The sequence below is a fragment of the Aotus nancymaae genome, unplaced genomic scaffold (assembly GCF_030222135.1).
Source record: "Aotus nancymaae isolate 86718 unplaced genomic scaffold, 86718_ANA_hifiasm-v0.15.2.pri h1tg000064l_0, whole genome shotgun sequence".
Taxonomy (NCBI): Eukaryota; Metazoa; Chordata; class Mammalia; order Primates; family Aotidae; genus Aotus; species Aotus nancymaae.
In genome coordinates this window covers 9,599,600-9,612,417 of record NW_026988478.1, presented here as the reverse complement: position 1 = coordinate 9,612,417, position 12,818 = coordinate 9,599,600, and the positions used below count along the sequence as shown (strand labels likewise).

The 12,818-nt window shown below is 42.8% G+C and overlaps 1 protein-coding gene across 1 annotated transcript in view; it reads right to left on the bottom strand.

Annotated features, from left to right (window-relative positions):
* Positions 1 to 8,950, bottom strand: part of HSD17B4 (hydroxysteroid 17-beta dehydrogenase 4) — an 88,898-nt gene extending 79,948 nt beyond the window's left edge. Inside the window, exons 1-2 of the mRNA XM_012448564.3 lie at positions 8,819 to 8,950; positions 5,093 to 5,146 (exon numbers count right to left, since the gene is read on the bottom strand). Coding sequence (XP_012303987.1) covers positions 5,093 to 5,146; positions 8,819 to 8,876 — 112 coding nt within the window. The 5' untranslated portion in view covers positions 8,877 to 8,950. The remainder of the gene's footprint in view (positions 1 to 5,092; positions 5,147 to 8,818) is intronic.
* Between the last annotated feature and the right edge of the window lie 3,868 nt (positions 8,951 to 12,818).

Below are 12,818 nucleotides of genomic sequence, written 5' to 3'. Positions count from 1 at the left end.
TCATGCTCCCCTACAATCTAGTCTCCAAACAACAACGAGATTGATCTATTTCACCCTTAAATCAGGTCATGTTGCTCTTCTATTCACAACCTCTAAGGGTTCCCCATCTCAGGGTAAAAGTCAGTCCTTACTCCGAACTAAAGGTCCTATGTGATCTGGCCTTCTGCGACCTCTCTGCCGTCATCTCTCACTTTTGTCCCCCTCATGACTCTGCTCGTGACAACCACGCTGGCCCCCTTCCTAACCCTAAAACATACCATGTCTGCTCTGGCCTTAGTAACCTGGTATCAGCTGCTTCTTCTGCCAGGGATGCTTAGGCAGCAGATCTCCTCAAAGCACACTCCTTCACTTTCTGCAGTCTCTCCTTAAAAGTCTTCTTTCAGCATTTTCTGTCCCATTCACTCATTTTTTTCTCCATAGCACCTACCTTTATCTATTTTTACATATGTGTTTGTTGATTACCTGCCCCTCTCCACTGCCCCCCACTAGAATATATGCACCATGAAAGCAGGGGCTCTGTTTTATTCCCACTATATTCCTCCAGCATCTAGAACAGTGTTTGCTACATAATAGATGCCTAACAATACTTGTTGGATGAATAAACGAATCTATTTAATGTTAAGTCTATTAACTTTAATACATTTGTAAAAGACTGGCAAATGACAAAATAACAAATTGTTAAGAGCTACTCTAGCTCTTAAAATGACAAATAACTAAGAGCTATTCTAAATTTATTCAAAGGTTTTCCCCCATAACTCAGGTTGGTGATAGTCACAGAGGTATCTAAGGGAGATGTGGGTATTTTATGTATGACTCATTTATTACAAGCTAGAATTCACATGTGCTTTCTTGTAATCTTTCTCCCTGTATTATGTAAGTTTAACTCATCCAATCAGTATATATTCTTGATTACTAAGTAAAGTACTATACTTATCATTGCAGAGAGTTTATCAGTGCCTAAAGCAGCCTGCTATAGTTTAAGCATTTCTCCCCTCCAAAACTCATGTTGAAATTTAATCCCCAATGTGGCAATATCGAGAGTTGGGGCCTTTAAAAGGTTATTGAGTCATGAGGGCTCTGCCCTTATAAATGCATTAATCCATTCATGGACTAATGGATTAATTGGGTAATGAATTAACAGGTTATCATGGGAATGAGACTAGTGGCTTTATAAGAAGAGGAAAAGAGACCAGAGTCACCACACTGAGTCCCTTGCCGTGTGATGCCTTGTGCCATCCTGGGACTCTACAGAATCCCCACCAGCAAAGAGGCCCTCACCAGATATAGCCCCTCAACACTGGACTACTCAGCATACATAACTGTAGGAAATAAATACCTTTTTTAAAATACACTATCCAGTTTTAAGTTTTCTGTTATAAGCAACAGAAAATGGACTCTAAGACATAAAATTTTACCCTAAGCATCTAGGAGAAACATGTATAAGGGGGCTGGGATGTGCCTTGAGTCAACAAGATCTCAGGTTCAATTGATATATCCAGTGCTTGAGCAGAGTGACTCATATACAGTAAGCAGGCACTGATACTGGATCCTTTCTTTTCTTCTCTTCCCTTTCCAAAACTCTTTAATTTTTTGTCATTTACCCTCACCATAATCCTGGAAGTTAGGTAAGACAGCTACAAACAGAGAGGTCATGTAATTAGGTAGCAGAGCCAGGATTTAAAGCTTGGCCTGACTTCAAAAGCAATGCACCTTCCCCACTACAGTTCACCTTCCAACCATAGTGGTTAAAAACACTGGCGCTAGCATCGGCACACAGGAAGTTAAGACTCAGCTTTACCATTATTATGGAACTGCAGCACAGAAAAGGCATGTCAATCTTACTTTAAAGGATTGTAATTTAATTTACTCAAAGGTGTTACTTCAGTTCAAGAGTGGAACTGCCTTTCTTACTAAGGGGTTCTTTTGCTCCTCCTTGTCAGTCCTTCTTGGGTTTATGTCCTCAAAATAAAACTTACTATTCAGAGAACTGGATATAGTTCATCTAATGAGGAAACCTCAAAACTACCAAATTCCCAATATCCTACTTAAGATATGAGCAAGCATTTCCCGAAAGATGTAATTTACACAAAAGCAAATGTCCCTTTTTACAGTATCAGCCTAAGGCTTAGCAGTTCTTATACCAAATTTCAATATTCCATAAGCTTTATATTATGGAATATACAACAGAGCAATCACATTAACACAAAATTGGAGAGAATCTTAAATGATACCCTAACTTTGGGCTTAGTCAGGTGATTTCCTTTGGCCAATGAAATGTGAGAAGAAGTGGCAGGCCACTTCTAAAAAGAAGCTTTAAGTAGATCCATTGTTATTTTCCCTCTGCCCCAACAATAGCAATGTCCCAGATAGGGGCTGCTTCTCCAGCTGGAATCCTGAAATTGGGAAGACACACAGAGAAGAATCACAGATGACCAGAAGCATGAAATAATCCTTTGTCATTGTAAGCCACTGAGATTTAAAGGTTGTTTTAAATGCAGCCATAAGATAGCAAAAGATGACATATAAGAAAAAAGCTACTTTATTTCTTAAGGCCTTACTTCTTACTGGCTTCTGAGCTAGTCAGGACAATCTGATTGGTCACTTTTCCAAAAGCAAGACACTCTGATGTCATCATAACATCCTAAGTTTGCTTATTCTTCTTTACTATTTTTTGCTTACCCAGGTAAAAATTTTGCTGAGCAGAAGAAATTTAACGTAGGAGAAATATTAGCGTGTGTGGGCCAAGCATGGTGGCTCATCCCTGTAATCCCAACACTTTGGGAGACTGAGGCAGGTGGATCACAAGGTCAGGAGTTCAAGACCAGCCTGGCCAAGATGGTGAACCCCCATCTCTACTAAAAACAAACAAACAACAACAAAAAAATTAGCCGGGAAAAAAAAATTAGCCAGGAGTGGTGGCGGGCACCTGTAATCCCAGCTACTCAAGAGGCTGAAGAAGAGAACTGCTTGAACCCGGGAGGAAGAGGTTGCAGTGAGCCGAGACTGTGCCACTGCACTCCAGCCTGGGCGACAGAATGAGGCTCCACCTCAAAAAAAAGAAAAAAATTAGTGCGTGTGAAGCAACCTGGAAACAGAGTGTCCATGGCGTACATGTAAAAAGGCTAACATAGAAAGTAATGTGGTAGGGAAGAAGACAATCCACTGGTGGTCTAGAAAGTTCCCAGTTAAGACACAGACTGAAAAGGAATAGAAAACATAGTCAAAATTTCTGCATTTCCACAAAGATTGAGTTCTCCCCTTTAACAGTAAACTAAATCTGGCTCTTCAACCAGGTTTAGGAAATATTTTTCTTCTGTATTCTGGGACTTTTACCAGGACTTGACGCAATTATCATCCCTACTATAGTAATGCAATGACAGAATAGATAGACACAGCCTCTCCGTTTAATTTTTTCTTAGAATTCAAACATTCCTAATCTGAATTTAAGAAATTCAGAAGGAACACGGAAATAAAGGAAAACTGATGCACACGAACACACTGTTAAACAAGTTTATAAACTAAGTTTATATTGTAGTCAAGAACAAAAAAAAAAAAAACACAAGAAATGTATTCAACCAATCTCAAACACACCAGCCCCTCCCCTAAAAAAGACTATTTCAAGAATAAAAGAACCAATGAACAAAGTACCTTCTTTGCACAAGGTAATATTCTAGGTCCTTTAGTAGATACAATAAAACAAGATCCTTGAACTTACGGAATTGAGCAGAAAAGATAAAAATAAAAACACATAAAGTAAAGCAGAAAAAATGAAAACATATAAGGTAAAAATACTAAGAAATAAATAGAAACAAAAAAAGAGAAGAAAAAGAAAAAACAGTAACAGCATGTGTCTTTAGGCCTCAACACAAGCTATTCCTGGGAAAATCTGACAAAGAGGGCCTGAAATACATACCTGCTGTCCAAATACTATAATGTCAAAATTTGTCCTTGCTATAAGAAGCAGATTGGATTAGCAGATAGTGGCTATGATCGTAAACAAGGAACATCCAAAGTGTCTGTGTTCCTTTCATAAAGATAAGCTACACATCCACACTGAAGGAGAAAAGTATATTAAATGCTCAGCTTAGGGCTCCTTTGTTTAGAAAACCTGGTTGCTCGCTTACTCTTTTGTTATATGTATCTCCCTGAACAAACTGATGAAAATTCATCTACCTGTATTGCCTCGTAAGATGTCAGAAAGCTGAAATAGAAGGTCATTGTGGGCCCACAATTTTATCCCAGGAAATATGCTAATAAATACTGGGTCCTATATATCCTTCTGCACTTAGTACTCATTTAATTATTCCCCACAAAGTCTCAGTTGTGGACAAATTCATTTCTCTGTCCACATCAACTGTCAAGCACATTAGGTCAGTCCAAACCATTTAGATTACTAAAACCTACCCCCTTTGGGATTCTTCAATATATCTGACCCCTCCACTACTAAACAAAAACTCATGTAACTGCCCCCTCAAGTAATTATTTTTTTAAAGCTTCCAGGTCAAAAGTTTCGATGAAAGAGACAAGAAACCTATATTTCAGATACCTTGACTCCAAGCTTCCAGTTCTCAAAATTCTGTTATTTCTTACTGGGCTCTCTTTTGATCTCATGCCAGTAGATGAATCTCCAGCCTCAAAAAATGACAGCCTACGATTTACTAAAATCAAGAATTTCCTTTTATACAATAAATGCTTGTCCCCACCCTTTTCTGTGAGGAAAAGGGTTTCGCACCATCACCCAGGTTGGAGTGCAATGGCATAATGATAGTTCTCCGTAGCCGAAAACTCCTGGGCTCAAGCGATCCTCCCACCTCAGCCTCCTGAGTCGACGGCACTGTAGCCATGAGCCACCATGCCCACCCTCTAGTCCTTATTTATCAATTCTGTTAAGTTGGGAAATCTGTGAAACTCATTAACTTTAAAAAGTAAGTTAAAAAGACAGCCTTAGTGGGGGTAAAACCTTCTGGCAAAAGTAAAAATTAATGATAAAATTCAACCTTGACAAATTATTTGATAGAAAAACAAAGGTAGCTTGTGAAGATTGTATTTCAGTTATCAGCTATGGATTAAAAAGAAAAACACACCAACTTACCGACAACAAATGCTCCTCTTTCTGCAAAAGCCAGGGCATAGGCTCGGCCCAATCCTAATCAAAAACAAAATAATCAGAAAGTTAAAGAAATGTCAGCATGGTTTTTTTGGTCCACTCAACTCAATCCCCATTTTAAAAAACTGGTGAGCAATTAATTATGCTTTAATGGTACTCTCAACCTATCCCATCATTGGCACTCTCAACCTAACCACTCTCTTCTGCTTGCAGAGGTTGGAAAACTTAAAACTGTATTTTTCCTATTCTACTACCATTTCCTACCATTCTACTTAGCTGCTAGGATGCTGTGGATTGGGTTCCACCATCTGATGCATCTGCATAAAATTTAGAAGGTGGAAGTGAGACAGAGGCCACCTTACTGAGAAGTCTAGCTGTTGCTGTTAAGAAGCTAATTTTCCTGAAAGTTCCTCAGTATTAAAAAACAATGACTATAGAGGCAACTTATTCATTCAGCTCCCTAATCCCCAGATGGTAGCTTCCATACTTCAGATCCCTAGTGCCAGTGCTACCTGGGCTGTGGCACAGCTCCAGTAACAGCCTCAGAGGTATTGCCTCCTCTAATAGATCAATTTCCTATTGATGCAGAAGTTATTCTAAGACCTCTCTAAAACCTAATTGTCTATATTGAATCCCTTACTGCTTAAAATATCTAGTGGTTTCTGTATCCTGCCCTGAACCTTGACTACACAGTTATCAAACATAAAAAATATTTAATTCTGACTCAAAGTTATAAGGTATAAGTTTATATATCCAAAAAGAAATAATATATATACACACACAGAGAGAGAGAGAGAGAGACGTTTTGGCTGGGTGGGATGGGGGGTTGTTTTTGTTTTTTTAGGCAGAGTCTCACTCTGTCGCCAGGCTGGAGTGCAGTGGCTCGATCTCGGCTCACTACAACCTCCGCCTCCCAGGTTCAAGCAATCCTCCTGCCTCAGCCTCCTGAGTAGCTGAGATTACAGGTGCCTGCCACCATGCCCAACTAATTTTTGCATTTTTAGTAGAGAGTGAGTTTCACCACGTTGGCCAGGATGGTCTCAATCATTTAACCTCGTGATCCACCCACCTCAGCCTCCCAAAGTGCTGGGATTACAGGCGTGAGCTCCCGTGCCAGGCCGAGAGAGAAGTTTTATAGGCATAGAGAGTCTCGAGAAGAATACATAAGAAACTGGCAATTAGTGGTTACCTCTGAAGAATAGAACTGTGTGGCTAGCAACAAGGGGTGTGTGGAAGGCTTACTTCTGGATTGTTTTTCTGGATTGTTTACATTTTTTAATATGTGTATATTTTTTATATTTTAAGTTAATTGATAAATTTTATTGACAGATGAATAAATTTAATTAACAATTTATATTTAGTATAAACTAATCTATAAATATACAAATAACAAACTGAGAACCATAAATTATCAGCCCCTTCCAAAAAGAACCCAAGGCCAGGCACAGTGACTCACACCTGTAATCCCAACACTCTGTGAGGCAGAGGTGGGTGGATCATTTGAAGTCAGGAGTTCAAAACCAGCCTGGCCAACATGGTGAAACCCTGTCTACTAAAAATACAAAAATTAGCCAGGTATGGTGGCAAGTACCTGTACCCCAAGCTACTTGGGAGGCTGAGGTAGAATCGCTTGAACTGGGAAGGTGGATGTTGCAGTCAGCCGAGATTGTGCCACTACACTCCAACCTTGGCACAGAGTGAGACTTCATCTCAAACAAACAAATAAACAAAAAGAACTAAAAACACAGAGTTTTCCAAAACTAGAAAATATCACCAAATAACTTATTTTAGAATTTAATCCAAGCAGAAGGATTGCTTGAGGCCAGGAGTTTGAGATCAGCCTGAGCAACAAAGCAAGATTCCATCTCTAGAAAACATTTAAAAATTAGCTGGGCATGGTGGCACACACCCCTAGCTAGGCAGGAGGCTGATGCAAAAGGATCACCTGAGCCCAAGAGTTCAAGGTTACAGTGAGCCATGATCAGGTCACCGAACTCCAGCCTGGGTTACTGCACTCCAGCCTAGGTTACAGAGCACAACTTCTTCTCTGAAAAAAAAAAAATTAATCCACTCTGAACGAGTAAGAGAGAATTTAACCAGTTTATGAACAGCAGGTGCTAAGTTCATAACTGTCTAGTCACAACTCATTGTTTCACAAAATCAATTTTGTGGGTTGCAATTAAAATTTATAAATAAAACAGAATAGAAAATAAATTTCAGGATACAGTGCAAGTACTACATATTGTATCATGAACTGGTTTTAAATACAGATGTGTGGGCATGTGTAAGTGTACTGAGTCCCGGTGTAAAATGTACTGCATACCATCTGTAAGTATGCTAACAGCATCAAAATAAGCAGTCCCTATTCTTGAATGGTTTTCAGATATAGCCCCTGAAAAGGAAAGTCCCCTTAGCAATGGCAAAAAATTCTCAGAATGTAATCCTTGGACCTTCTGCATGAAAATTATCCGAGAACTGTCAGGAAAGATTTAAAACACCAACCGTTTTAAAACACACTATTTCCATCAAAAGCAAAGTATAAACAAAATGTTTTCCTAAAAACATTTAGAAGGTATGGGTACACCCAAATACATCGAGATATAACCAGACAGCTATGGGTATAAAATACTTGGCTATTAATAAATACTAAAAGCATTTTGTGAAAGGCAGCATAAGAATCCACTTTATCAACATAGATATGAAAGTACATAGGAATTAACTGACAGAATTCCACAGTTTGTAACGTTTAATATATAACTCAAATAATCCAGGCATTAGGCCCTTTCCAGGTACAAGGCACTACCAGTGGAGAATCAAAGGTGCATATGTCAAGATCCCTGCACTTGGAGGTCACAGAGGTCACCCACTGGTGAGAAACTAGTGTAAAATCTCACTGCACAGCATCTATGCGGGTATGAGTGGTTTTCGTTTTTTGTCCTTTAAAAATGTTTTATTTCACAGAACAATTTTCCATTTTGCCACTCCTGAAATACAGGAAACTTTCCCACTGGCTGGACCACTTGGGTAGTCTCTGATTTCCAGTTCCTCAATGTCCCTCCACATTGTACTCACATTTGCTTTCTCCATCATACGCCTGACCTCTGTCCGCATTTGAGTTTCCAACCCTTGCCAAGACTCCAACTTCGAGTACAAACTCCTACGGGGAGGGCTCTTATCAGACGCCCTCTTTTAAAAAGGCCCTCTAAAGAACTTAAAGTCGTGTGACAGAGGGAAACCAACACTGAACGACTGACTTTTCAGGAGCTGAGGCGAATTACAGCCCCCGCCCCTCACGGCTTTTCAGTCCTTTAAAAGACTATGCAAAGATCTAAGAGAGTTAATTGCAGGAAAAGTAACGATCAATGCCCACAGATAAGAGTCAGGAAGAACTTTCACCCAGTTTTGCAACCAGTGCCCCAGCCTGGCCTCTCCCCGTGGGAAGCCTACACCGGGGTGCTGTACCTGCCTGAGGGACCAGATGTTTCGGGCTCTTTCCTCCTCAGCAGATTCGGTGCCTCAAGAACTGCCATTCCCCTCCCCACCACCACCACCCGGTGCAGCCGCTCGGTCCCCAAGCCTCCCAGTCACCACCGCCAACAGCCCCGGCGCCGGCACCTCAGTTGCGGCTGCGCGCGTATCCCGGGCCCGCAAAGGGCGGCCAGCAGCCCTTGGGAGAGCAAGGCTGGCCGCCTCCAACCTTCGCATGCTCACCTCCCCCCGCGCCGGTGACCAGTACCACCTGCCCGTCGAACCTCAGCGGTGAGCCCATGAGTAAGGCCTGCAGCGATACACACACAAGTAGAGCCGCTGAGCTCGGACTCCCGGACCGGAGGAGTGGGGGAGTGGCAGGGGCGGGACGAGGGTGAGTGACCTGCAAATTTCTGGAAGACGGCCGCCGTATTTTCCAAGTGCGCCTGCGCACGGCTCCCTTGGAATCCTGGGAAACGTAGTTCAGAGTGACCACTCGCTGGAAGGTCCTACCAAACAGTAGGCTTGAAAGGGCCATTTCTGCCGGGCGCGGTGGCTCAAGCCTGTAATCCCAGCACTTTGGGAGGCCGAGGCGGGTGGATCACGAGGTCAAGAGATCAAGACCATCCTGGTCAACATTGGTGAAACCCCGTCTCTACTAAAAATACAAAAATTAGCTGGGCACGGTGGCGCGTGCCTGTAATCCCAGCTACTCAAGAGGCTGAGGCAGGAGAATTGCCTGAACCCAGGAGGCGGAGGTTGCGGTGAGCCAAGATCGCGCCATTGCACTCCAGCCTGGGTAACAAGAGTGAAAACTCCGTCTCAAAAAAAAAAGGGGGGGGGGCCATTTCTGCGGCTGGAAGCAGTGGGAGTTGCTAGGACCTGTGACCTACTCACCTATCGTTTCGTCATTCACTCAATAAACGTTTTCTGAGTTTAGTTGCTGGCCTGGAGAAATGCATGCGACTCCTATCCTTAAGGGGCTTCCAGAGATAGACCCCGGGAAGGAAAGTCCCCCTTAGCAATGGTAGATTTATCAGTGTAATCCCTGCACTTCCTACATGACAAACCTCAGGGAACTATCAAAATGCAGCAGAGGGAACTGGACCCCCACTGCTGACCTCCCAAAACAGAATCTCAGGGGACAAAAACATTTTGACAAGTGTTCCTAAATTATCTTGCATTTGTACTTTGAGAATAGTCACAGGATGTCATTCATGCAACATTTATTGAACATCTACTGGGTTTTGATAGGGCCCTCTTTAGCTACTCAGAGTCAGATGGTAAATTTTCAATAACGGTGCAGTTTAAGACTTGTGACAAATGTGTGTAAGTATGCTAATGGTGTCAAAATAAACAGGTCCTATCCCCGCTGGGGAGAAAGGGAAAAAACATTCTGAAGGAGGTGAAGCAGGACCTAAAGTAGTGGCTCCTGCAAAGAAAGAAGGGCATTGCAGGCAGCACAAACACTAGCTAGGTTTGGGGAGAAAGAGGGTGAAGGTGCAAAAGTAAGCAAAGTCAACAAGATCATGTTTAGATGTTTGAATTTTGTGCTGAAAATGGTTTTAAGTAGGATTACTCCAGAGGCTGGTCAGAACACATTTACATTATGGAAAGATCACTTTGCCCATTATTCCCTCCATTGATGGGAGGTGGGCAAGGAAAACAGAAAACATTTGGAGGGAATTATGGCAGCTAGAAGTAAGGCAGAGGAAATGTTGAAGAAGGAAAATGTTGAGTTATATTGTATTTGGAAATGGAACTGATTTCCAAAAACAGGAGGCGGGGAAATTCTGGAGAGAAAAGGCCAGGTTCCCAGCTCCACCCTCAAGCCTGGAATGATGGCCCAAAGTAAGAACATGCATCCCTCTTTTCCCCCTTGAATGTTGCCTTTCCTAAAACCACCTATGGCCTCCCAGCCCCAGATCCTGTGCCCATAAAAAACCCTGGCTCCACTGGCAGAGAGGAGAGGAGAGAAGAAACAGCTTGACTTCAGAGGTATGGCCTGAAGGCATTGCTCCTGGGGAAGATCACCTTCCCACTCCATCCCCTTTACAGCTCCCCTTCCCACTGAGAGCTACTCTCGTCAGCAATAAAATCCTCTGCGTTCACCATTCTTCAATTTGTTCCTGTCACCTGATTTTTCCTGGATGCCAAACAAGAGCTTGGGTGCCACAGGTGTGACACTAAGTGCCACAGGTGTGACACTAAAGACTGTCACACTGACCTTCTACCCTCACTGGCAGAGAGCAACTGCCTCACACCAAAAAACAGAGGGCCCACTGAGCTATTTAACATTTAAGCCATCAGTGGATGGCAAAGCTAAAAGAGCACCATATCACACACCCTCTGGGGCTTCAGGGGTCGCAGGTACCCCCCCAGACACTGCCAAGGGCCACACAGTTTTGCTTCTGCACACACTGGCCCTGGCTCCTGCACCCACTCACCTGTGCTCCCCCTCCGTGAGGCAGCAGGATCCAGCGAGTGGAGTCCGCCCCTGCCAGCACCAAAGCGGCCTCCTAGTTCTAGAACCTGTGCACTCCAGTTCCTGTACCCACCCACAAAGGAGTCAGAAAAATTTCCTGCTTCAGAACTAATTAAATCTTTCTGATTAATTAGATATAGAGATGAGGAAAGAATTACTGAAATAATCCCATATTTCTGATTTGAGAATCTAGGTTATGACGGGTCGTTCATCAAAATAAATAGTGGAGAAAGAGCAGCTTTTGGAGGGTTACGGCTCCAATTTTAGACAAACTGCATCTGGGAAGGGGAAATGAAGCTATGGCTAGAGATGCCAGCAGCCGGCTATGGTTCTAGAGCTCTGGCAGCTTGGTTTCAATGCTCAGGTGTGTGTAGCAAGAAAAATCTCTCTGTAAGGCAGCCTAAAATTCCAAAAAGTACATCCTTCCATTGGCAACTCATTCCCTAAACTAGCACTTTGTTCTCTTAGCCATTTGTCCACATCTACCTTAGGTTTGACCCCTGAATTCTGATGCTCACCAAAACCCATGGAGACAAGCTCCAAGAGCACAGGACCCAAAGATAAGAAAGCTCTTGAGATAAGAGGTGCAGTCCGCCAAGGGCACACTCTGTGCTTTGGGCCAGGACCTCAACTCACTCAGCGCAGCCTCCAACTATGGGACGCAATGCCTGGAGGTGAGTCCCACCTCTTGATCCCAAAGCCACCCTGCCAGCACCCGACACACCTCTCTGCCCTTCGCGCATATACCCCTGCCGCTATCCCTGGTTTAAACGAAGGACGAACTTCTTTGCTTACTGGTCATGAGAAAGCCCCTGGCCATTTTGAATGCAAGATTAAACCGAAGTGTAAAAGTGAGCCTCCAGCACGGCCGCTTGTGAATCCACACGTCAAGGGTAAACCCGTACTGCTGCAACTCATTAAACTTTGGTCTTCACGCTCCAATAGTCCACTTCCCAGACTCAAAACTGGAAATTGGCTAGTCCTAGACCGTAGTCAACAGGAATAGGTAAATGCTAATGCCTAGTACAGTAACTACCCAAATAAATATGACTCGAATATACAGATTAGAAATTACAGTCATCAAAGTACAATGATGTGTGCAATTTAGCACATTACCAAAGAGTGTTGCTATAGAAGTGTGGATTCTTTTCTTTAATGGTCTTATCTTGCTCTCAAATTCTCTTTTTTGTGGACCCAGAGGCAGAAAAAGATTCTTAGAGTTGCCAGTTTAAAGTAACTCTGTTTAGAGGAAATATTCTCTTTTTGGATTTCTTTCTTCTCTCTCTTCTAAATGTCACCATAGCAGGTGATTTTTTTTTCTGAGACGGAGTCTCACTCTGTCATCCAGGCTGCAGTGCAGTGGCCTGATCTCAGCTCACTGCAACCTCTGCCTCTTGGGTTCAAGCAATTCTCCTGCCTCAGTCTCCCAAGTAGCTGGAATTACAGGCACACGCCACCATGCCCAGCTAAATTTTGTATTTTTTTTTTTTTGGCAGAGACAGGGTTTCACCATGTTGGGCAGGGTGGTCTCAAACTCCTGACCTTGTGATCAACCTGCCTCAGCCTCCCAAAGTGCTGGAATTAGAGGTGTGAGCCACCAAACTCAACCGTGATTTTTTTTTTTTACATTCACTAAGCTTGTGTAATAAATAGTTTATCAATAAATGCCTGTAAAATTTACAGGTTGATCTGGGGGACTGGAGAGTGATCCCATTAAGGCTCACAAATGGGTTTAAACACACACGACTTTCATCCATC